Here is a 26,322-nt window from a genome sequence, read left to right as displayed (position 1 = left end):
TGTTCCAAGGTCAGAAGGCATCACTGTGATCATCTACTCTGACCTCCTGTATAGCACAGACTACAGAACTTCCTGAAAATAATTACTACAACAGATCTCTTTAAAAGTTGATCACGTAGGGAGGTGGTGGAATCTCCATCCTTAGAGATTTTTAAAGCCTGGCTTGACAAAGCCCTGGCTGGGATGATTTAGTTGGGATTGGTTCTGCTTTGAGCAAGGGGTTGGACTAGATGACCTTCTGAGGTCCCTTCTAACCCTAATCTTCTATGATTCTAAAAACATCCAATCTTGATTTTAAAATAGCCAGTAATGGAGAATCCACCAAAACGCTTAGTAAATTATTCCAATGGTTAGTTACCCTCAATGTAACATTTATACCTTATTTCCAGTCTAAATTGATCTAGCTTCCAACTTCCAGTTACTGACTGGATCTTGTTATGCCTTTCTCTGCAAGACTGAAGGGTCCATTTTTAAATATTTGTTCCCTGTGTACGTACTTTTAGACTGTAATTAAGTCACCCTTTAATGTTCTCTTTGTTAAGGTCAATAGATATAGTGATTGAGCTCCTTTTTTCTAATCCTTTAATTATTCTCATGGCTTTTCTCTGAATCCTTTCCAATTTATCAACATTCTTCTTGAACTATATACACCAGACCTGGACACAGTATTCCAGCAGCAGTCACACAAGTGCCAAATACAGATGTAAAACCACCTCTCTGCTCCTACTGTTTATGCATCCCAGGACTGCATAGCTCTTTTGGCCACTGTCACACTGGGAGTTCATGCTCAGCTGATTATATAGTGACTCTGAAAAAGAGCATGGGTAGAGTCCCCCATCCTGTAAATATGGCCTCCACTCTTTGTTCATAGATGTATACAGTTTCATTTAGCTATGCTAAAATGCATATTTGTTTGCTTGCACCCGATTTACAGAGCCATCTGGATCTCCTGGTATCACTGACCTATCCATTTAATTTTTACAACTTCCTCATGCCTGTACCATCTACAAACTTCATCAGTGATGGTGTTATGTACACTGAATCATTTGTTCAAGCGGGACTTTTGGGAGCAGAGGGGAAAGATTTTTAGGATCGTCTGGAATGAATGATGATTTGTACTCCAAATTCAATTTTGTTCCACATTCAAGTGGGTTAAATCATGTAAATTAAGCAAAATAAGTTAGATTTAAACATAAGTAATGTACACATTTTGTTATAAAATGGGTAAAGAGATTTTCAGTAGTGCATGGACTGGAACAAAAAATGAGGCAGAGCGCCTCTGTATAACCAATTACCACGGTCGTAGTAAGGCATGACTGCAATGGGAAAAGTGTAAGTTATGACCTACCCCTCTGGCTAATTGCACAGCCACATAGCCTGGGCAGTGGAGTCCTATACAATTATTACAAATTATAGTCAGATGCGCCACACTGCTGAGGAGAAAACAAATATCTGATGGGGTTTATGTAGTGTTGCATTTCAGGCACTGGAAATTAGAACTTCATCCCAACTCACATTATTTCAAGTGTGTTTCAATGGAACTAGTTTAAATACACAGATATAAGACATATACAGAATGACAAAAAAGTCAGATTCCAATCTCAGTCTCTACACCTCAAATGGGCAGAGTCAGTGCAATAGTTATGGATAAAAGGATGTAGGGTGAGGGAGAGAGAGACTCTTGTAACTCATAAGTACACAAACGCACGCAACTGATCCAGACACTATACAGACAGCCCCTTTATTACGTGCTGATAAAAGGGGTTACACGTTACTTGGGAATAGCATGGAAGGAGAGAGGCAGACAGAAAGGGGACTCACCCTCTTTCCCCAAGGAGGCATACTATTACTCTAGCCACATAAGCATACATGACATTGTGCAAACATGTCAACTCTACTTAACTCTTTGTTTTTCTGATAGATGCAGTGTGTTACAAAAAACCAGAGCATAGCTACAGCACGCTTTGGAAGCATGAACTTAACATAAGGCTGTTCCCATCTTCTATCTGAGATAATTGAAATACGGCATAACTTGTTTGGGCAAACTAAACAATTCCAGCAAAACACACAATTCAACATCAAAGAGTTTGAGGACATTGTCAGGCAGCATTTTAAAAGGACGAGAGAAGTGTGTTACTTTTTTAAATATGTCATTACTACCAATGTTTCAAGGGAAAATTTGTACTTCTAGTCTACACTGAGGTGTTTTACTAAAGAAAAACCATGGATGAACACAGATACCAGTAGCACTGTCTCCTGCCAAGTACCACTTTTGTCTGACTAGCAGTTGCAGAAAGTCCACTCCCCTCTGAGGTGATTAAGATACCCTCCTTACTAACCCACCAGTCTCCATGCTGCTGAAAACCAGTGGCCAAGTGTGCTTAATTGGATGACCCCTCAAAACTGGTCATAAGCAAACTTACAATTCAGTGTCGTAAGCCATAAGCAAGGTATTTTTTTGCAACAATTCCCCATAGCTTTCCAGAAAAATAAATCAATGAACATCAACACCATATTATTAGGAAGTAAAATGCTGCCACAGAGTGTGCTGTGTCAGTGTGACACATCCTGAGGTGTCTGGATCTGATAAGATCATGCAAAACATTTCTGAAATTTCATTCTGCTTTCCCCCTTTCCATATAGATACTATTGACTTGATAATTATACTCCAAAGCCTCCAGCCTAACAAAGCTGATATTTCCATTATTTAAACTATAAAGCAGATTTGGAAATATCTGACCAGCTACATCAATATGCACCTTATCATGCATTTAAAATAAATCCTTCATCCTCTGTTTTAAAGAAATCTCTTTAAAACATGGAGGCAATGACAGATTAAGCTAACTCAATAAAAATGCACAAACATGATGTACAGTACCTCCTCGCAATTTCTCAAAGACAAGGTAATACCTTGTGTCATCTTCAAAAAATTCTATTAACTCCAAAATGTTCCTTAAAGAGAAAATAAAAAATAACAAGCAAACAATGGGAAAAGTATGTTAAATATATATATATATATATATCTATATGCTAAAAATATGAAGTGCTAGAAGTAACCATAAATGAAAGCACTAATTGGGAAATACAATTTTTTTTTAATACCACAGTCTACAAAAATAACCTATGTTCACCGTACATGGGTCAGATTCCACTACTAAAATTTCACATCACTGAAAAATAAAGCAGTCTACTAGACAGGAGACTAGGAGACTCTACAAAAGGAGACCAGCTGAATGGTAAGAGAGGAAAAAAACCTGTAATAGGGTGCAGTTAATAATTTGGAACAGTATGTCTGTCTTGAAGGCAAGAACAGAAATAATTACTCGCTATTCTCCCCTTCTATAGGTCACAGAGAGGAACTTAACACAGCTTGAGGGAGACAGCAACATCTGTCTGGAAAACTTGGGGCTCAGTGTAATAACCAACAGGACACCACTAAGCGTTGCTTAGCTAGGCTGTGTTCATTGTGGCAGAAAGTATAATTATCCCTTGTTGCCTTAAGAATTACAGCACATAAGACAAGTCTGCATTTACAGTAAGTATGAAAGTTTCAGTTTTTAATCACCTATGTACTGGATGCACATGCACTGTGTTAAGTACATACTAGAAATGGAGATATGGCGACATCTGTCAAAGAATCAAACAAGTTCTACCAGTTGTTTTAGAAGTGGCCTTACAAAAGCAGTTGTAACACAAGGCAGTACGAAAAAGATGCTTAATGAAGTGGTCATTCTTTCAATTCCCTTTAATAACTCAACAATATCTCCATACCTACAGTATTTCCATGGTATTCCCAATATTAAATGTGTTTGTACAGAGCCTACCGCAGTGTAGCTGTAATCCTGCTGCAGAGCAAATAAATAATAAGGAACACTGCAAATATTGAGATAATGGTATCTAAAGTCATTTAAGACAAATATGGGACTTTGAAAGAAAAATTATTGAAATTAAAGCCATTAACATTCAAGCATATTACCTCCATGCTCTTGCTGCTAATAAGAGTTTTAAAATTTCACTTGTTTCTTCAACGTTTTCTTAAATTTTCAAATAAAATGTAATAGAAGTGTGAGTTACCCTCCCAAAACATTAAAGCAAGATTATAACTGATGTGCATTTTTCTCCTTCATTTCTCCTGTCCCTTCCTACACCACCAGTTCTGAGATACACCTGCTAAAAATAAAAATAAGCAATACTTACTTGTTACCCTGACATTGATACAATGTTTCTACTTCACGAAAAACACGACTCCGACTGTGCCCAGTATTTTTCTCAATTATCTGTTAAAGGAATTGGAATCTATATTTTAAAATGGCTCTGCAGCCTACATGTAATGCCCTGGCTTTGAGTGCAGAGGTCCTGGATTCAAATCCCAGTCATGCCCTATTGCAGGGAAACATCTGTGGCTTGCCTAATTTCACATGTGAAGGTGTTAGTCACAGCACTTAATGCAGTACTTTAGTCACATACTACAGTAATGAGGGCAATCTAAGAACCGGAAAAGACGAGAAAAAGGGACATTCAAAACCGAGTTAACCACAGGTTTTTTCCTATACGTTTTAATTTTATGTGGCCAGAAAAGGAAATCCTTTTGAGTTTTTACAAGAAAGAGTTTTATGGCATGACTCAAATCTAGCAATCAAAAGAGAAGAGTTGGTTATTACAGGCATCTAATGAAGCAATTTTAACTTCATTGCAAGATGAGATGGTTAGTTAATGCAATAACTTTGTCAAGCGTGGTGTGTTCAAAGGTCTTAGCAAATCTTTGTCAATATCAGGAAGTCGCAACACAATTTTGCACTTCAGGCACTGCTCAGGGGAAAAGCAAAAGAGCGAGGACTGGAAAGGCAGTTTCACAAAAAAGTTGTAATTAAATGATACATGTGTCGGCGGGAAGCTTGTGAAATAGCTACAAATACGATCACTGGTTATATCCAGTATTAGCTTCTCACTTCCATGAGCACAAAATTCACCCATAAAAAAGGAAAACTCAGAATTCAATATGGTATGGATTTTAATGTAGTTTATTCATAAATTTGTTAATGCTCTAACCTCAGTTTTCAACTTCAACCAATTCAAAGATAAAGGCTTTCAGTATCTATAAGGCCAGATTTTTAAAGAGGCCTTAAAACAGCTTTCATTTGTGTGTCTCCAATTTTGTGCCACAAGTTAAATAATATTCAGACACAATCAGGTAGTGAGGTGTCTACATGTTATCATTTGAGCCAGCAATTAATTGCTGGCTCGAAATTACAAGCACAAAATGAGTTTGTTTCTAAATGCTGGCCGCAAATGCTCTATAATCCCAAAACGGTGCCATTAAAGAGTTTTTTGCATCATAGCATTTTCCCTTACCAAAGTATTTGCTATACTTAAAATGGGAATTTAGAATAGGAATAGAATTGGAATTTAGAATGGAAATAGCTATTTTGTAGGTCACCCTGGACTACTCTCCAATCAGAAAGATAGAAGCACTGTGGCAGATTACAAGCTTTGCAAACAAGTTGAAGAAAAATGCTTCTGATGGACCTTTTCCTTCTACTTTCATGCATTAAAACACCAGCTGTTAGAATTCCATTCAAAATGGGATGGAAAGGAAAACAAAGTGGAGTCTAACCATTATATGGTATGTTATTTTGTGTGAACTCTGTCCACTGCTAAAATATTTCAGTTCATTCCAGAGGGCCTGATACAGAAGGTCTATCAATGCTACTTATCACAAGACCTGAAGTTTTTTTTTTTGTTTGTTTGTTTTTTTTTTTTTTAAAGAGAGCGTTCAATATTCCTTGCTCAATTATTGCAGGTACTCCATCACTGATGCAGTGTGGGGAATAACATATGCAGACAAAAATGATACTTGGATACTATACTTACTTTTACTGCATATTCTTGCCCATTTTGCACACTAACGGCACCTTGAACCTTAGCATACGCTCCCTCACCAAGAAGCTCAGTCGTCAGCTTGTACAAGTCTGCCAGAAAAATCCAGCACAAAGCAAACATTAGCAGAAGTATTTTGATGAATTGTACAGACAAGCTACTGATTTGATGAACAGCCCTGATACAATGGCAACCATGAGAACGCCCTTGGTAATAAACTGAGAAAGTTAGATTTATACAGCATTTTCAATTAGATGCTTCAGCTTTATTTAAACTTCAGTTTTTAGCTGTTCTGATCACCAGCCAAACATGGAAATGGATTTCATTGTAGAAGTGAAACTACAATTCTATGAATATTATAAAGTGTTTCTAACTCAATGAACGCTGGAATCTCATCTACTTTTCCTATGATCTCAGTATCTTAGCTATTTAGGGATTCAAAGGTTGAAAACCAAAGACATTTTCTAAAGAGGAAAACATTTAATCATTTCTTAATCAGAAAATGCTCTGGTTTAAAAAAAAAAAAAAAAAAAAAAAAAAAATCTACAGATGGTACATGCTGCCCACAAAAATAAATATCTCAAATATCAGTGCTATTTTCTACACAAAGATTTTAGTGATCAGTTCAGTTAAACCATTTTAGAGCAGCTTAGTATAGGTTTACAGATATGTTACTTAACAGAAACAGTTTGTGTGCAAATATTCTCAAAAAATAAAAATTTCTTTACATGTTCTGCATCTTGCCTACCCTAAAAACAAATTTACAATGGAAATACAAAGTCAAAGAGCTCACCATAAGCCATAAAGGCACTGAAGACTGGGAGAAACAAGTGATGAAGAAATAAAAGATGAAGCAGTGTTAATTTTCACTGCACTGGCGAACAGCAATTGTTTTATCTAGAAAATTAACAGGGGCCAAAATGATACAGACATAATAAACCAGAGACACTGCAAATTGATACCAACCTTCAAACTTCCCTGGGAGATGGTCTGCGGCTCTGGTTCTCCTTTTTTTCTTTTTCTTTTTGCCATTATCTACTATGGTGAGAGGCTGACTGCTGACCATCTCTGTGTGGCAGAACAAAGGCAGCTTAAAACAAATCTACTCTATGTTACGAGGAAATAAACATGAGTCACATATGTGCTCTTAAACTACACAAAATGTTCATCGCTTTTCTTCATCATTATAGGCGGACATCTCTCTCCCCCCAAATCAGAAGAAAGCTAAAAAGACAATTCTGATGCTAAATAAAAGCACACATGAAGTAATGCTGGTTTGATAAATAGGAAATGTGCGAAGAGACCAAAACACAAGCAATTATCATGCATCTACTGGGAAAGTAGCTCTTATTCCTGCTACCATGGTGTGCACTGCTCAGGCTGCTGCAAGAGCCACCTGCATTCTCCCATCACCTACCAAAGATCCTGGGGATGAGCAGGATTCACAGCCAACACACAGGTGTTGTCAGAGAGCTACAATATTGTTTTATAATTTTCAAGTTATTTTGTTTAAAAAGAAAAGGAGCAGCAGTTGGGAAGTGGGGGAGACAAGGGACAGAAAAGCACAGAGCATCAGACCAGTGGGAAAAAATGAGGAATATTGACTAGACTTGTTAACAAGACAATTACCATGCCAAATCAGATCACTGTCCATTTCAGCTCATTCCCCAGCTCTGACAGTGGACATGCTTCACAGAAATGTGCAAGCCATAACAAACAAGTTTGCAATAACCTGTCCGTAGAGGATGTTTCTTTCTAAACACACATCAGTGGTTTGCTTATGCCCTGAAACACAAGTGTTTATACCCTTTATACATTTTATTCTCATGTTATGCAACTGTGGATGTTATCTCTATCTGTATCTAGTCCTCATTACCATCTTATTATGCCCGTGTTTGGACTCAATAACCTAACTCACTGCCATAAGGTAATTCTGCATGGTGTAAAAAAATTGTTCCATTTCATTATACAGCTTCTTGTCTTTGTATTGTGAGAATGGATAACTAGGAGCAACAGATTAGCCTTTTCTATGCCATTCATTATTTCATATACTTGTATCATGTCCCCTCTTAACAGTCTCCTCTCTAAACAGGCCTAATTTTTTCCCTGTCTCTGCACACGTAAGCTTTTCCATGCCTTTAATCATGCATATCCACACTGACTGATACCATGCTAGCTAAAATCAATGTTCAAAACAGTCAGGCACTATTTTGCCACAACCTTGTCAACCATTTTCCAGAATTCTTATAGCCAGGATTCCTAAAGAATGAAATGCAAATAATTCACTATTTGTTGTTGTGCCACAGAAAACAACAGAAATCCCGGTGGAAGGTATAATTCTGAGTATATTGGCAAAAGGAAGCAGAGTAGAAGTTAAGGGGATATTGTCAACTTAAATCTTTTTTCTTAAACTGATTTTTAAAAAGACTCCAGTTTCTAATGAACCATGCAATAAATACATCTTTTTAATTATTACTGATTTTAAAATAAGGGTTTTTCTGCTTTCCAGTCATGTTTGTAAAAGTCTTTTCAGAATAAAAGTCATGTAAGTCAAGAGTAAGACAAACTACACAAAGTTCTGCCAAAGGCACACGATAAACTGAAATACAGAGAAAAGCATTTTTCCTGCCAACTCCTTTCACAGAGAGTAATTATGGGAGTCACTTATAACTACCATATGTTGTGTACAAAATTTTCAGACAAATGTGATTTGGAAATTGGTGAAAAATCTGTGTCCCTTTAATGCCACTCATTGAAATACTTAATGCATCATTCAAAGCGGGGTTGCTGGAACAATTTTTATAGTGGGGGTGCTGCTGATGAAAACCATGTATTTGGTGTTTGTTATTACTACTTCAAGACAGGGGGTGTGGCAGCACCCCCAGCACCCCTAGTTCCAGCACCACTGATTCAAAGCCACAACCATCTTCCTATCTCTATCGTAAAAAAGCTCATTTTCACATCAACGTTACTTTAGTCACCACAGCGAGACTGAAGCATAAGCTTCAAAGAGACACTTCCCAACACCAGAAAGAAAACTAGTCATTTAAATATAAGTTGAATTAGTAAAAAGTTGACACTATCAACTTGCATTGTGTATCAAAAGTGTATCGGAGGGTCTAGAGCACTAATGATAAGTTGCTGAGCATATTCATTCACTGTCTTTTTTTTAAGTGTCATTTTTAGTAGAGTATTTGATGTCATGATATAAAGCAATGGGTGGGCAAAAATAACCGGCCATTTTCCAGACAGTAACTATTTTCTAGTACACAAATAATTGCCTATTGGGAGTTTGAGTTTACCTGTACTGTTTGTCTACTGGTTAAGCAATGAAAAACAGAAGAAATAAGTTTTCATCACAGCAAGAGGTTAACCTGAGGATTCCACAAGGTTCTCATATACTAAGCCTGGTGTTTACTATATAACTTATTAATGATTTGGAAACAGGGGTGAAGCAGACAGGTTACAAAATTTGCAGATAACAAAACCCAAACTACACAACAGCAGAGACTGTGAAAAACTTCAGAGGGATGTAGCCAGGCTAGATGAGAGGGCAACATAATAGCAGATGCAATTCACTGTTGATAAATGCAAACCTATATGCCTTGGAGGGAATAATTTATATTAATATACCTACTAGATTCTAAATTAACTAACAACTCAGGAAGGAGATCTGGGCATCACTGAAGACAGCTCAATAAAGGCCTCTGCTCAAATGTGCAGCAGAGATCAAACAAGAAAACAAAATGTTAGGAAGCAAATGGAATGAGAAAATAGGTCAATGGTATGCCTTCCTCTGAAGTACAGTGTTCTCTTCTTGCCAACTGATCTAAAAAAGGATAGAGCAGAACCAGAGAGGGTCCAGAGATCATTGACAAGAATGATAAGGAGAATGGAAAAATTTATACAAAGAGAGATTGAAAAGATTGACATTGTTTACTTTAAAGATCAGACAAATAATAAATATACAAAGAATAGCAGAGTAGATAAATCACCCTATCTTCTCTCATAATATGAGGAGACATTCAGAGAAACAAAGTCAAAACTGATCAAAGCAAACACTTTCCCCCACAAAGCACACAATTAGGCTGTGGAATTAATTTCTGCAACACAGTGTCAAGGCCAGGAGTTTAGCAGAATTAAAAAAGGATGAAGCATTTATGTGGATAAATTTTGGAAGGCATATGGTCACATGCTTCAGAGCATATGTCATCCTCTATCAGGTTTAAAAGGAAACTTCTAGGGGCAGGATAGCCTAGAACTCTGCCTACGGAAGGGTTCCACTGAAGTAGCTAGCACTGGTCACAGTCAATGCCAGGATGCTGAACTAGCTGGACCACTGGTATGACATAATAGAGCCACTCCTACGTACAGGTTAGACTTGAAATACCTACCCAACACTTAGTCACAAAGGCTAGAACTTATTTAGTTTAAGCAGAAGCTAACATTCAAAAATCACAAAAACTTCTGATTCACCAGGAACAAGAGGACTTTTTAAAACCTTGTCTACAGTATAGACCAGTTCCTGCTTCTTCTGAAATCAATGGGAATTCTTCCCCTGACTTCAGTTGGCGTATTATCAGGCCTTTTGTAAACAATTAGAGTGAAAACAAAGACATACTATGATCACTGACAAGAGATAGAGAAGCTCTGAGTCAAACTCAGTTTCTACCCTCGTTTTCCCTTCCGTTGGGTCTAGGCATTGCAGCTCTCATAGGACCAAAAAGGTGAAGCTTTCCTCCTTAGGTGCAATACCGAGGGACAATGGAGCAAGCTAAGGAAAGTACATTTTGTAGCAGCAATTCTGTCTGAGCCTCAAGTATTGCTGCTCTACTAAGTGCCTGCACACAGGTGAACTTATTTAGTATTAGAGCCCATGTTCAATACATTGGATAGTCAAAGTTCTCCGTGGGACTGGTCCTGGCTACATAAAAGAAGTCTTCTCCTTCCACACAATGGCCTCCTACAACAGCTATGTTACACTGGATAAATAAATCCATCGACAAGGCAGGCTCCTGAGTGCTGAAGACAGAATGTTCAGAGAGGAGGGAACAAAATCACAGAACTCACTACCAGAAAAGATAAAAATGACCATAGTTTTGCATTAAGTACTGGACACAGTGAAACCTAACTGTTGACATAGCTTCCCCACAAATAAGTACTCCTTGCTCACACATGGAAAAAACCCAAACCAAAAAAAACCCCTTAATTCTAATCACCTGGGTTGGAAAGACAGGGATATACAATTATCTTTTTTTTTCTTTTTAATTCTGGGGGCACTTGAGTATTACAGCGATGGACACCAGCACAAGAACTTGAGACACAAAAAATAGATACCTGGTCTTTGTTGGATTGACTTCACTGGAAGAAGGGAATTTGGGTAGATAGGCTGACTACCATTTGCCTCGAAAACAGGACTTGCTGAAGTAGGATTATTTCGTAACTAAAAAGAAACAAAAGCATATTTAGATTCACAAATAATTTACCTTTGTTATTTATGTTACAATAGTGCCTAAAGGCTCCTGAGACTGGGGCCCTGTTTTTATAGCTTCTGTACAAACTTACAGCAGGAGGAGACCTAGCAACGCCAAAATAAGTAAGCCAGAAAGAGACTATTCCCATTTTTACAGACGGGGAACTAATGTGCAGAGAGTTCAAATGAGTCGCACAAGGTCACACATGAAATCTGTGATAGACTCAGGGAACTAAGCACAGCCTTCCCAAACCCTGTGCCAGTCCTCAACCACAGAGCAACCCTTCCCTCGAGGAAATTTACTATCCTGTTTAGATGAGGAGTACAACTTCTCATTCTCCAAAGACATGTACAAATGAGAAACCCAAGAGTCAGAAAGGCACCTTTAGCATATGCTGGGGCAAATCCTCAGCTGACAAACTGCCATAGCTTCGTTATCTTCAAAGGAGCGATAACAATTTATAGCAGCTGAGGATCAGTCCCCCTCTCCATGCATTCCTTACAATACTGATAAAATATTAAGTGGGGGTTCTAATATTTTATTCCAATTTGTCAGAGCATCTAGGTACAATAAGCATTAAAGAGTAAAAAGAATCACAAAACCCACCTCCCATTTGAAAATGCTCTGGCTGCAGCCGCAAGAGTCTCCAAAATGATCAAGTAAAGACAGCCTCCAATATTTACTGCAAGGTGTCAAACCCAGGCTCTGACAGACCCTGACAGTGCTCAAGCAATTTCTACAGCTAGGGACCTTCCACTGAAAAGAGGGACCACCAATATGCAACTATTTATTCCTAGCAATCCACAATAAAATAGCCCCAGATAACATCAACTGTTATGACAAGGCATTGAAAGAAAGAAAGGAATAGTAATCTGGACCCAGACAGTTTGAAGCATCATAGACTATAACCAACACTCTGAATTCCACCTGGAAATAAATCAAATGCCAGTGCAGAAAACAAAGTGCTGGCACAAAAACACTCTCAGCCCACTGAAGTGAGTACTTAAATAAGAATAACAATACACTGGACAATATAATTTCACTATAGTCACAGATAAATGGTAAAAACAAGTGAGAAGACTCCCTTCCAGAACTGTAGCTCGTTAAGATCCTTCTTAAAACTTTTTCTAGCCAGAGTTTAAAAATTCAGATCCTGTTTCTGTTAACTGATGAGCACCAAGCAGGTGGCCCTCCCTGACAGAGTAGTCCACACATTCTGAATAGAGTAAAAACAAAAACACTTTTCTTCCTGGGATTTTGGTTTGTTTAAAAAGTCTAAACATTTTCAAGCAGGTTGCATAAAGCTAGACGCAAATCCATATGTAGGCATCTGAAAAGAAGTGGCCTAATTTTCAACAAGATGCTGAACAATTTGCAACTCCCACAGAATTCCACCACTGCTGTTTGGCCTCAGCTCTTTTGAAAGTCAAGCCACTTAAAATTAAATCCACATTTAGGATCCTCAGTATCAAACTACAGACATCCAAAATTAAAGCTTTGGCCAAAGAACTAACAACACAAAAGCCAATGTAAACCTCTTCCAGAGACGGACTGCTCCTTGATTTAATCTCTCGGGAATTTTCAGCTAAGACAGTAGATACTCTCTTCCCAGAAAGTCACCTACATGAGCCACAACTGCAAGAGTGAGCCAAACAAGACTCGCTTAGCAGGTGTTGATCTTGCTGGAACAGGCTGACAGGGTGAAGTCACAGAAGAACAATGCAACTTGGTTACAAACGCTTGTGAAAACGCTTAAGCACAGTGCTTTACAGGCTGCCAAACGTAGAGAGATGAACCGGTTCAGAGTGATAGAAACCCAATTAGAAATGATACTATTCTTTACAGCACTGCATTAAATCAAGTTTCTTTCTCAAATAAAGTCAATTGTTGTAACATAGAATAGGATTCAAAGTTACACTGAAGTAGGGAAAATACTTGTTTCAAATTCTGACTATGAAAAGGCATTGCTATTAGTTACTTATCTATATTAATAATTTGACAAATCATCCTAGTAATTAAGATTTCCTGTGGGTTGTGTAGGGAGTGCTTCAGCTACAACAGTTAGTGTTGGATTTTGGTGACCTAAACAGCACAATGAAAAATGAGATAGAAAAATAGCTCAGACCACCATGCATTTCTGATGAGATATAAAAATTTAAAATATTTTGGAATTGAAACTAATAATCTTCTATGGCCTGTCTGCAGGGGAGGTTGAGCTAGTACATCAGCATAAGAATGAGTCCAGTGGCCTCCCCTCTACACTTCCTCTGCAGCGGCCTCCACCCTGTCTTTAAATAGGCCATCCTCCCAGTGTATACTGGTTAGAGAGACCAACCCTATGGTTGCTCAGATACTCACCTCTGCTGCAAGATAACTATAGGGTTTCTGTGGCAAGGAGAGCCAAACACTCTAGCAATGGGTCAATCTCACACTTTTCAGACTAGCATAAAATGATTTTTAAAACAGATTCCTCCCGCCTGCAATCTGTTGTTATTTCTCCATGATTACTATAGGAACACTGTTAGTTTACACCCTGTATTCCACAATATTCTCTATTTGCTTCTTTTAAAGTTTAAATTTCTTCTTGGAAGAAAGTTATTTACTTTTACCACAAAATCTGTTGCCACTAATTTTTCTGTAGCTAAGATAGGTCAGGCATTAAGACGCCTTTAATTAATATTAAGATATTAACAGGCATTTTTTAAAAACATTCATTATTTCTCAGAATATCAGCAAGGTGGGCAAGTGTAATTATTCCTATTGGCCAGATGAAGAGGCAAGCAAAGTAAGGTTATGCGACTTGCACAAGACAATACAATGAGTCAATTAGCAAGAGCAAGAAGCAAGACTTGAGGCAACTTAAAAACAAGATTGAAAACTATCAAGTTTGTTTATTTTTAAGGAAAAATGGGAAAGCCAGTAACCTGGCTGCACTCAACTGCAAATCAATATTAGGAATGAGAGGGCATAACAGTGTCCAATGTTTCACTCAGCAGAAAATGAACATAGGAGGGTTCCAGTCTCATTCAAGGGCTATGAATTGCTTAGTGGATTGAGGATCACCTCTTTCCTTATGTCATTCAGAAATGTAAATATGTTGGATTAACAGGAAAGGCTGCTTAATGCTATTGATCAAGGGAAATGAACTCTCACTAATAAGCAGTCTTCATCATGTTTCAGTAAGAATTAAGCTGCAAAATTATTTTGGAACTCAAGATGAGTTTTTAATTTGATTCAAGCAAGTCATAATTTCTGATTCTTAAATCAGAAGGTTGTTGGATGGTTTTCAATTACAGAAAAAATTTACAGCATAAGTCAGTTTTGATAGCCACTTATGAAAGACTTGTATTTTTTTTCTCCATTTGATTGCTTAAGGAACTCTCCTTCATGATCTCAGTCTGAATCATCAGTTAGCTCTTCAAACTCTAATTTACTCAGCTAATTTCATATTACTCAAAAGTGGAAGCTTTCTAGGAAGTGGACTTCAGATTTTTGGTTGTTTTTTAAAAATTTCATGCATCTACAAGAGTAGTTTATTCCCTGCTCTTCTTTCAAATCAGATATGATGATCTCTCTTACTGGAAATTAGACTATACAACATACATCCTTACTAACAATCCTACCTATAGCTGGTAACTTACAACCAATAAATAATTTAAGTGCTAGCAGGTAGAAAGCACTTGTTCTTTGTATTATCTTTCTGTACTTTTAGTTCTGATTCTTTAGAAAGAGTGAACCATGTTAAACTCCACCTTGTATGTTTTAGGGTATACTGTCTGAAGCAAGAGTTCCAGAGGGGTAGCCGTGTTAGTCTGTATACAGCAAAAACAACTTGAGTTCTGTAGCACTTTAAAGACTAACACATTTAATTTCAATAGGCATAAGCTTTCGTGAGCCTCAGCTCACTTCCTCAGATGCAAATGCCTACTGAAATTAAATTTGTTAGTCTTTAAAGTGCTACAGAACTCAAGTTGTTTTTGTCTCAATCAAGAAGTAATGATCTTTTCTATGCTGTAAAGGAATTCTCCCTTACCAAAATTAGACTGTTCTTCTAAAAATAATTCTATCATTTGTGTATTCCAATAGTTTTACACTAGGAAAGTTCAATATTCTTTAAAAAAAATTCTGAGCTTAGGTTTAGCAGTAAGTAGTGACTAAAATATTCACTGACAGTGTTTCATCCACAGCAAGTCTAAACTATTTCACTTTAGCATAGTAACAGAAATTACAGTTTCCTGAAAGTAACACATTAACAGAATCATCATTATTTTCAGTATAGCAACCCTGAAACAGAGCTACTTCCATTATGTCACCATAACTACAATATGTTTAGTCACACACACAAAAAAACAAGCATCTGGAACTGGGAGAAACTCAAACATGATACTGAAACATATATATTTTTAAATTGTCTAAATTTACTGAAGAGTCAACTCAAACTTTGCAATTCTGATACTAGTGATGCCTTCTCTGCAATTTTTCTTTTTCAGTCTTTATTCAGTCAACAAGGTTAGAGTTAATCTGAGCTGCAGCCCACATTACATCTCCAAACAGACTTGCTACCTTTGAGCTAGTTCTCATATTATGATGACTTGTTTTCATTTATAGATTTTTTCCACAATCAGAACTACTGACATGTAAAAGAAGGAATGCCAAAAATATTTTTCCAGTAAGACACAGACTCTGGCTTTCTCCACACAAACAGCTACAATGGCATAGCTGTGCGCTGCTGTAGCATTTCAGCATAGCCACTCACTACAGTGACAGGAGGTGTTCTCCCATCACTGTAGTTAATCCATCTCCCCAAGAGGCAGTAGGTAGGTTGACAGAAGAATTCTTAAACTGTATGCATACTGGAACAAGATCTTCCCCAAAACTGAGAATATACAACTTCAGAATGCATGCAAGTGTCAAGGTAAATAGACCAAACATACTGGGAAACTTGTCAGCAGTAAGAATATTAATACTCTACATACTTTACCTTGGAAGAACAGAGGAAGTTCTTCAGTTCCGCAATTTTATTTTGCCTCACTATATCCGACATCTAGAAGGGATAAAGAAGAACTTATTTTTTAATGATGTCAAAGTGCATCTTCACTTCCTCAGTCATCAGAACATACATTGAAACACTCAAGATGAGGTTCTACATGTCATCTCTTCATTTGAAAAAGGATTTTAAGGCCATCTAATTCAGTGCAAATATAAAAATATTCTAAAGTTTTAAATGACAAAGCCATCTTTGAATTTTATGTACAAGAGCTCCTAGAGTCAGAGTGGATAGGATTACGTTTAGGCTATAGAACAGACTTTTGAGATAGTAGCAGGCTTCCATGAAGGAGTTGTTAACAGCTGCACACTGTTACCATAATGCTTGTGCTGTGACTCATCTTATACTGCTTTAAAAGTGCACAAAAGATAGAATTTTTAACAGATGCTAAAAGATACTTGCATTGAAACTAGACAAACATTTAACATGTTTCAGAGAGTTTGCAATTCCTACTTTTAAGATAGGAGAAAAATATAATAAATACTGAACTCCAAGTATCAAGAACTAAAATATCAAAATATTTATTGTATTTTTTTAAAACAGTCAAACACAGGGACAGGTGTATTTCCCATCTCCCTACTCCCAAAAGATATTACTAGGAAGCATCAGTTTGATCACAGCACCTCCTCTATATATAAATTACAGAATATCGTGAGTTTGATCCTCTTATGGAGTAGTAATACACCAAGCAATAAGTCTTCCATATTGTTTTATGTTCCAAAGACGGGGCTTCAAAACTTGAAGCGCCTTCATCTAGTACAGGTCTCCCAGATGTCCAGCTATATTGCTGTATGGCATCACCACACTGTTGTTATATTGCTTCTCAGGTGATGATACTCGGTTCTAGATTTAGAATAGTGAATGCCAAACACACTTCCCAAAAGTTGCTGCAGTTCGGGATTTTCTCTTCCCCCCTCTCCTTTTTTGGGGGGGGTGGGGGAGGAGGCAGTGCACATTGTACTTCAATTGAAATCCTGGATTGGTATGTTAGAACAAGAGCAGGAAACCCCCAAGATCAGCAGAGAAACCCAAACCTTCACTCCGCTAGGACAGTCCCATCTTCGCCAGAAGAGTGGACAGAGCCATCACTCACCCGGGACCACCGCCAGCCAAGCCCAGCGGGCAGCCTGCGGGCACCTCTAGAGCAAAGGGAAAGCCAAACCTGGCCACTCCTCACTCAAGCCGAAGGCCCATTTGAGTCCCATTTACAGCCCCAATGCACATGGCCGGGGGGGGGGGAGGGGAGAGGGCGCCCCAGCCCCCACAGGAGGGTGCCCCGGCCCATGAGCAGGAGGGTGCCACAACCTGTGGGGGGAGGGGAAGGACACCCCAGCTTGTGTGTGGGGGAGGGGGGAGAACAGGAGCGGGTCCCGGCCCGTGGGAGGGGGTGGGGGTGAGAGGGTGCCCCACACGGAGGGGAGGGGGGAATAGGAGCGGATGCCCCGGGCTGAGGTGACCCAGCCCAGGAGGGGGAGGGGGAGGCCGGGCTCCCCGGCTCTTACCTCCATCGCTGCCGGAGCACGTCGCTCAGTGACAGTCACCTCACCGGGGGGAAGGGGGAGGGGCGCGCGCCTCGGGCCCGGACCCCGCCGCAGAGGAGGATGGGAGAAGAGGCAGCAGCAGCAGCAGCTGGGCGCAGGCGCTCTGCGAAGCCCGCCGCGGTCCGGAGAGCGGCGGAGTCCGGAGATGTGCGGTGCGCAAGCGCACCACGGCCAGGCGGGGGAGTGGCGCGCAGATGCCATCGCTCGGGGATGGGGTGAGACTAGTGGATGGAAGGTTGGCGCGGAAGCTGCGCGCAGGCGCGATGCCCCTGAGGGAGGAGCCAATTACAGGCCACGCCCTCACCCCAATAGGTTCAGGCTGGGGGTGTGTCTAGTGAGCTGGCCCGCTTGGACTGGTTGGCCCCCAGGTGCTGCTGAGGCCCCACCCACTCTGCCATGGCCTGGTGGGGGAAGACTGGTGGGAAGGGGGGGTCGCTGCCCACAGGTGGGGGGGGTCCACGCCAGCACAGGGCGGAGGGCCATGGGCTGCCCCCTGGACTCTGCCCCACCTGCGGCATGGCCTTTGCCCAGCCCGTTGGCGAGGAGGGAGCGTGCCCTGCCGCAGAGCTTCCCCCGGCGGGCGCTGGAGGAGCTGAGCGGGGGAGGCTGGAGGTAGGTAGAGGGCCGTAGTTCTGCTGGGAGGGACAGAAGAACGGACACAGCGGGTCAGGCCAATGGCCCATCTAGCCCCGTGTCCTGTCCGCCGACCGTGGCCAACGCCGGCTGCTTCAGAGGAAGTGAACAGAACAGGGCAATCATCGAGTGAGCCGTCACCGGTCGTCCACGCCCGGCTTCTGGCAGTCAGAGGTTGTGGGACACCCACGGGTTGGGCTTGTGGCCCGCCACCATCTTGGCTAATAGCTGTTGATGGACCTATCCTCCATGAAGTGATCCAATTCTTTTTCGAGTCCAGTTCGACTTTTGGCCTTCACAGCAACCCCTGGCACTGATAGGTGGGAAGTGCTGGAGCTTTTTTGGGGGGGTTGGAGGGTAGAGGACGTCTGGGGCTCCTAGCAGCAGATAGCTTCTGGAAGAGTCTGTAGAGGATGCTGGGGCTGTTGGGGTCAAAGCCTCTTAGCCTGTTATTTGGACCATGTCCTCCCCTCTCTTCGCATCCCTCCATGGGCTCCCTCGTCTTTATCATCTCAAATATAAGCTACTTGTCTTGACTGCTCGCCTTACATATCTCTTATTTAATAACAGAAGGTCAGCTTCTGCCTCTGATCAGCCCATGATGCTTGCCTTCATTGCCCACTTTGTTACATTTTGAAAGAAGCACCTGTGTGCTTTCGCCCATGCTGCCTTTCATGTCCTTCAAGAGCTCCCCATAAACATCGACAAAACTAACTCATTATCCGCCTTCAAAACGCTACTTAAAACCCTCCTTTGCTATAAAACCTACAACAAACTTGGCAATGGTGACCGAGGCTACTGGTGTGCAGACCCCCCTTATCATCTTGACCAATATAGTCGCTTTGTTTCCTTGTATTCCCATCAGTCTGTTTGTATCCGTCTCATCTTATACTTAGATTGTAAACTCTTTGGGGCAGGGATTGTCTCTTTGTTCTGTACAAAAACACACTGGGGTCCTGGTCTGTGACTGGGGCTTCTACGTGCTAGGACAATACAAATTAATAAGGGGGCAGCTTGTTGCACCACCAAAGTGAGGAAACCTGAGACAGTATTGAACTTGACACCCAGATCCTCAAAGATATTTAGGCTCCTGAATTCCAGCCCTGGTACTGCTGCCCCAGATCCTTCTCCAGCCACTGCTCCTGACTCCACGGTTCTGGTTCCTGCCCTGATCCAGCAGGTGGATCAGGGAAATGAGGGCTCTGGTCATCTGCTTGGCAGGCAAAAGTGTGGTTTCTAGTGGCCAAAAGACTCATCTGTAAGCAAATGTCTGCAATTGAGAAGCCAGCTGCTATACTGGAATGTGTGACCAGGTTTCCACATGCATGATCATCATGAGAGAGGCATGACACTTGGCAGTCCTGAACATGTGCTGGGGGAAATGCCCAATACAGAGCTTTGTCATCACCAATGCTATTTCCCCTACAAAGGGAAAACCAACCACCTAAAAATATCCTTGTAAACAGCAGAGAGCAGAAAACCACCTGAATAGGAAGCTGGGAACCTGGAAACTTTGTTTTTATTCCTGGCTTTGCTGTGTGATTTGGATCAAGTCACTTTCCCTTTTGGGGCCTCTGTTTTCTCCTCCCACAATATAATAAAAAAGACAAAGAGTAAGTAAGGTCATTAGAGCAGGATGCTAACTATAATGCAAATAATTAATCATTTATAAATATTTGCAAGTAAATTTAATGAACAAGAAAACAAAATTAAGGAGATGCTGCCTAAAGGGTCAAAAAATGCCCATCAAGTTATGAAAATGCAACTGCCAGCAACAAATTTAACTTTTCATACTGTAGGGAATATTTGTTCTGGTTATGCAATAGAGCATAGCAAGGGCAACATTTAGCTCATGGAAATCTTTTATTCAAGAACACCTATTTGGCTCAAGTATTTTCCCAGAATGTTAATACTGTGTTATATTTACTCCTGTGGCATTCCCTATGCATATTTTGAAACTTATCTCCTTTACCTGCTTTCTCTCATTTCACATACTCCCAGCTGATGTGCTATATAAACAACGCCACTGTCTCTGAGGAGAACAAGACCCCTCTGGTCCCCCAGTTCTTGATGCAACATGCCAGCTCCAACAAAGGTGACAAGAATGCTTTTATTCTAGATTTACTGCCAGTGGACCAAATTCTACCTCTTCCTTTGCCGCCTGTCCCTCCCTGTGGTGTGTAGGACCATGCCTGTAGTGCAACCAGAGCAGCTACCCTGCATAGGAATGGAGGCAAGATGTCAACATTTGCACCACTTGCATACCACAGAGGCGCACTTTTCTAGGGCTCATATCACAGTATGCAGAGGAGATTGAGCAGGGGTAGATCTAAGGGAACCAAGACACACAGAGGTCAAGGATGAGTGAAATCATATTCTGAGCCAAAAATCTCAAGAGGACACCATGAAATTTCAGTGCTGTAGGATATAAACCTCAAACCCGCTCCTTCTACAGCTTCAAGCCTGAACCAAAGGTAATCAGCCTCCAAACCTCACCTTAAGCCATTGCTAATATAATCATAGAGGTATTATTAGACAAAGCTTTCCTATTTTACACTCTCCTTTTTTGAATAATTTGCCAAACTTCATTTCCCTCAGACCCCACCTGTTCTCCCCAGAATTGCTCTTTTTTGCCATTCACAGATCAAAATGAACTCCTTGTTTCTGATCACTGCAGCAATAGGATAGGAGAATCAAAATGACAGTGAACCAAGGCAGAAGAAATTAAGCAAACTGCTTTTGATATTATATAAATACTGTTGGATCAGGACTTTATTGTGATGGCTTTACTTCTTTAACATATATTAATAAAATAATATTAATAAAAACAAAGGCTCAAGGCCATATTGTGTTAGGTGATCTACAAAGGAATATAGTTTACATTTCTCCATTAAAATTCTACCGGTCCAATGGGGATCTTTTACGTTACAGGGTGAATTTCATTGAATAACAGGGAGTTCCTGACAAATGAAAAAGATGTTCTTTTGCTGCAGAACAGATGGAATGTGAAGGCTCCAGGTCTGCATAGCATTAAGTGATAAAAGTCATCAAGTCTATAACAAAAAGCATCAGAAGAGCACATACTGTAGCAAGAGTCTTGTTATGCAGCTAGCAAGCGAGTGCTGTTTCAATGCAGTTGAGTTCTGCAGTGACCCAGTTCTAAATTAAGAAGCTTTAGTCCACTTCTTTGCAGTGAAAAAGGCCGGAGGGTAGACTTATCAATGGTGAGTAGTTCCTGCTACAGGAACAATCAGGGGAGTTGGATGACTTGTGGGCACATAGCCATGGAGCTAAGGAACTCTCCTACTATTCACTCAGGCTGACATTTGCAAAGGTCGTTGGTTTCGGCAACATTTCAGTCTGCCATTCGGAGGGGTAAAGTAAATAAATGCAAACTTTGTAGAGCTAATGTCCGTATAAAATGAAAAGAAACACAAAAGAAGGTTAAAGTAACACTACTTGGCTGCTTTAGAACATGCTCCATCCAAGGATGTCAGGAACATGAATACATTAAGCCTCTCAACGCCATTGTAAGGAGGCAAATGTTGTTTCCATTTGACAGAGGTGAGTTGACTCTCTCACAGCCACCCGAGAAGAATGTAGCCGAATAATCCAGGTGGAAATACTGATAGGCATTTGTCAGGAGCCACGGATATTATGCAGGCACTGCTCCAGGTATTTTTGTCACCTGAATGACAGTCGGGGTGAAATTCACTCCTGTGCTGCAGGTTCAGTAGTCAAAGCTTAAAAAAATGCACAGGCTTTGTGCAGCCTTTTGCGCACAGATCAATTTGGACTTAAATGGCGCTCCAGCGGTGCATAGGGTTTGTTCTGGCCCCTTGTTATAAGGTGGATTTTGCCCAAGCAGTATTTTGAAGGATTAGCAGCAGAAACATTCCCTCTAGGTATATAGGGTAGATTTTTTGTTTATTTTTCTGTCTTCTTTAAATAGTTTGTTACACAACCTAACGGGGCCATGCAGGAGACCAAGACCCCTCGCCACTGTCTTGTGTATCTAGGCTGGCACTCTCCACATTGCAGCTCAGGCACAGAGGCGCGGGTGTGAGCAGGGGCTGCACGCCACATATTCCTCCTGCTCCCCTGGCATGTGGCTGGGGAAGTGAGCAGAGACATTTCATCCCCCCCATACCCAATGAGCATCACTGAGCTGGCACATGAGGGACATAAACTACACCCTGTCCATAGAATCATAGAAGATTAGGGTTGGAAGGGACCTCAGGAGGTCATCTAGTCCAACCCCCTGCTCGAAGCAGGACCAATCCCAACTAAATCATTCCAGCCAGGGCTTTGTCAAGCCGCACCTTAAAAACCTCTAAGGATGGAGATTCCACCACCTCCTTAGGTAACCCATTCCAGTGCTTAGAGATTAAGGCCAGAAGGGACCATTAGATCATCTGATCTGAGCTCCTGTATAGATAGCACAAGCCAGAGGATTTCAGCTGGTTACTCCTGCATTGAGCTCAATAACTTGACTAAAGCCTACCTTCCAAAAAGACATCCAGTCTTGATTCAAAGACCTCAAGAGATGGAGAATCCACCAGTTCCCTGAGTAGTTTGTTAAATATCGGTGCCTTATTTCTCTTCGAATTTGTCTGGTTTTAACTCCCGGCCATGGGTTCTTGTTCTGCCTTTCTCCACTAGATTAAAGAGCTTATTAGTGCCCAGTATTTTCTACCTGTGAAGTTACTCATACACAGAAATCAATCTAAAGGGACCCAGTTGTTACTTCAGCCCAGATCTTCTAAGTTAGTTAAGCTCCCAGTCCTAGCTTCCATTGACATCAATAAGGGTTAGGAGCCAAAATATCTTTGAGGAGTTAAGCCTTCCTTCTCTAGAAGCAAGGAGGGGGAGCAGGAAAGGAATTGTAACTCCAGGGCTCCTGGGATCCTCCAGTTGCACCTCCACCCCTTACACAAAGATAAATCTTAAGTCTCAGGCCTGGTCTCCATTTAAAATTCAGATTAACTTGGCTACCTTGATCAGCGGTGTGAAAAAGTCACCGTAGATACGGATAGATTGATGGGAGAATTTGGACTTAGCTGCCGTCATTTGAGGAGATGGATTACCTGCACCAAGGAAAAATCCCTTCTGTCGCTGTAGGCAACATCTACTCTACAGCACCACAGCTACAACACTGCAGCTGTGCCACTGTTGCACCGGTAGTGTAGCCATGTCATTAGTCTAACCCGTTCTAACAAATAAAAGAATGAAACTTTTCCTTTGTGTCTTCTTTGTGCTCAATTGTTTGCTTTCAGTGGCTTTTCAAAGCACGCTTCCCTCCCCCCCACCTCTATAAAAAGGGGATTCTGCTTCTACGAAATCATGATGCCGCTATTCCAGGAATTAATCTTCTACAATGACAGCAGAAAGAACAATTATGGTCATTTGAAAAGGTGCCATTTCCTGAACATGCTAAAATAATTTTTCACAGGGCCATTCCATTTTATTTACTCTGTTAATGGCTTTTCAGGTAGCTGTTGGCTTTTAAACTAAGCCATGGACAGCAGCAAAAATAAAAAGCCCCTCCATATTAGGAAGTGCTGGCTTCTACACAAAGAGGAGATGATTAGCACAATTAGATTTGGATTTTACTAGCACGTGTCAGCATTTTGATTGGATCACAGCACCTTGGCCTACATATTATGATTAGAATGAATATAAAAAAAATTGATGGCCAGCATTTTCAAACTCTGATGCCTAAAACCAGGCACTTAAATCCCTAATAAGACACCTAAATAGGTTTGGGCTGGTTTTCAAGAGATGTAGAGCACGGACTCTCTGGAGTTCTGAAAATGAGGCCATTTCTTTAGGAGACTAAATATGGATTTAAGTGCTCACTTTTACTCATTCAACTTTAAAAAGTTTGAGTTGTTTAGTTCTGTATACAGTCAGGGCCATGGTCATTTTTCTCTCGCATGTGAGTTTCACCATTTACGTGCATCTACGATTGTTCTGTTTCCTGCATTCTAAAGCTTTATGCTATTGGTCTACGGCTTCATTTTTCAAGTGGATTATAGCTGCCATTAATCCTGGAGAAAGAGGAATGTCTCAGGGTACATCTATAATCCTGGAGAAAGAGGAATGTCTCAGGGTACATCTATACTGCAGCTGGAGGTGTGAGCGAGAGCTCATGTAGACATACCCACCACTAGCTGTACTCTAGCTAGCTCGCTAAAAATAGAAGCAAGGACGCCCTGGCACAGGCTTCAACACAGGCTGCACAAGCTCACCTGTGGGTACCAACGCACTTGTGCAGCCAGTATTGAAGCCTGCACCCTGGCATCCTCACTTCTATTTATAGCAAGCTAGCTAGAGTACAGCTAGCACAGGTATGTCTCCATGAGCTGCCTTTCACATGCTTGGCTATAGCATGGACATACCCTCAGCTAGCTAGTCCAAGCCCTCCATGGGAAGGGCCATCAGCACGGAGACCTTGAACTGGACTCTGTTCAATGAAGAGTTGGTGCAGAGTATGGAGAATTGGGCAATGTACTTTCAGGGACCCATGCTGTTATGGAGGTTACCACCATCAAGGCTGCCGTGAAGAGTTGAGTTTCTTTGGCCCATTCAGCCTTTGGCCTGTCTACTAAGACTCCCAAAGATATATTAATGACTGCTAACAACGCTGGTTACTGTGTTGGAACTTCCTATTTAGTACAGCCTGGACTGAGATCACCAACACATTTCACATTGTCAAGCTCTACTGCAGTGGCGCAAGAGCAGGAATACTGGTCTCAGAGCACAAACCCCAAACTGGTTGTGAATTGTATACTCAGATCTCCCCCAGCCGATCATCAAGTGTGAACTCCTCAAGCTCTGTAACAGCCTTAAGATTGAGTCACCTAGGCAATCTTGGCTTTGTGAAAGATGCCCCCCCTCCCACCACACACACACACACACACACACATCCCCCCTCCCCCCCCACCCCCCAATATTCAGGTTACTCCCATTCCTCAAGGACCAATCACTAACCCCAGGTCCATTGCACTTTGGATCTTACGCTGAAGACAATGCTTGTAGCCAATCCTATAATAAACTAACTAAAGGTTTATTAATTAAGAAAAAGAAATGAGAGTTATTTACAAGGTTAAAACAGGTAAATGTACACAAATGAGTTAACAGTCTTAAGTTTCGAAAGGTAATAGAAGCAGCACGTTCTGTATATACTACAGGGCAAACCCAGGCCAAGCACTGGGTATCTTTTGCTTATGCTTAGTAATCCTTGTCCCTCAGGCCAGGTCTACACTACAGACTTATATCAGTATAAATATGTCACTCAGCGTGTTGCCCTGGATTTGAAGGGTGTGTTACCCCAGAATTTGATCAAGCTAACTGTAACCATGTTGTGTGTATTCAGCCACCATGAATTAATAAACTAGAAAACCACATAGTTAGGGGTTAATTTGAACAAGCAAGGCTTCTGGAAGCAAGGTCAAATGCTAAGCTGCAGGCTTGCAGTTTCTGCTAATCAGAATGGGAGGAGGGGAGAAAAGAGTCAACAGTTTGAGACTGAAGGAAAATAAGTGGACAGAGACCTTGAGTTTGGGCATTTTGATATAGAAGCTTATTATGACTAAGATAGTTAGGAATGTTTTGTTGATAAGTAGTTTACTGAAGTTAGGAGAAGTGATGACCCAGTATGGGTCACTATGATCTGTGTGTTTTGTGCAAGTTAGTTATAAAAAGACTAGATAATAAAGTTTACTTTGGAGAAGTTCTTTGAAGCTAT

At 40.8% G+C, this 26,322-nt stretch overlaps 1 protein-coding gene across 4 annotated transcripts in view; it reads right to left on the bottom strand.

The window, feature by feature from the left end:
* MKNK1 (MAPK interacting serine/threonine kinase 1) overlaps nt 1-26,322 on the bottom strand; it is a 45,361-nt gene that overhangs the window by 13,700 nt on the left and 5,339 nt on the right. For 2 of the 4 annotated variants that reach the window (XM_067567886.1, XM_067567889.1), the window contains exons 1-7: nt 17,901-18,010; nt 16,333-16,395; nt 11,215-11,320; nt 6,844-6,945; nt 5,872-5,969; nt 4,198-4,277; nt 2,879-2,952 (exon numbers count right to left, since the gene is read on the bottom strand). In XM_067567886.1, the coding sequence (XP_067423987.1) occupies nt 2,879-2,952; nt 4,198-4,277; nt 5,872-5,969; nt 6,844-6,945; nt 11,215-11,320; nt 16,333-16,395; nt 17,901-17,906 (529 nt within the window). In that variant the 5' untranslated portion in view covers nt 17,907-18,010. Of the gene's footprint in view, nt 1-2,878; nt 2,953-4,197; nt 4,278-5,871; nt 5,970-6,843; nt 6,946-11,214; nt 11,321-16,332; nt 16,396-17,900; nt 18,011-26,322 lie in introns of those variants that run through there. The other 2 variants (XM_067567887.1, XM_067567888.1) reach the window with 1 other exon arrangement.

Source organism: Emydura macquarii, unplaced genomic scaffold (assembly GCF_026122565.2).
Source record: "Emydura macquarii macquarii isolate MOO-44397 ecotype Brisbane River unplaced genomic scaffold, CSIRO-AGI_Emac_v2 contig_2805, whole genome shotgun sequence".
Classification (NCBI taxonomy): Eukaryota; Metazoa; Chordata; order Testudines; family Chelidae; genus Emydura; species Emydura macquarii.
The sequence above is the reverse complement of the archived record's forward strand: the minus strand, read 5'-3'. Positions and strand labels throughout refer to the sequence as shown.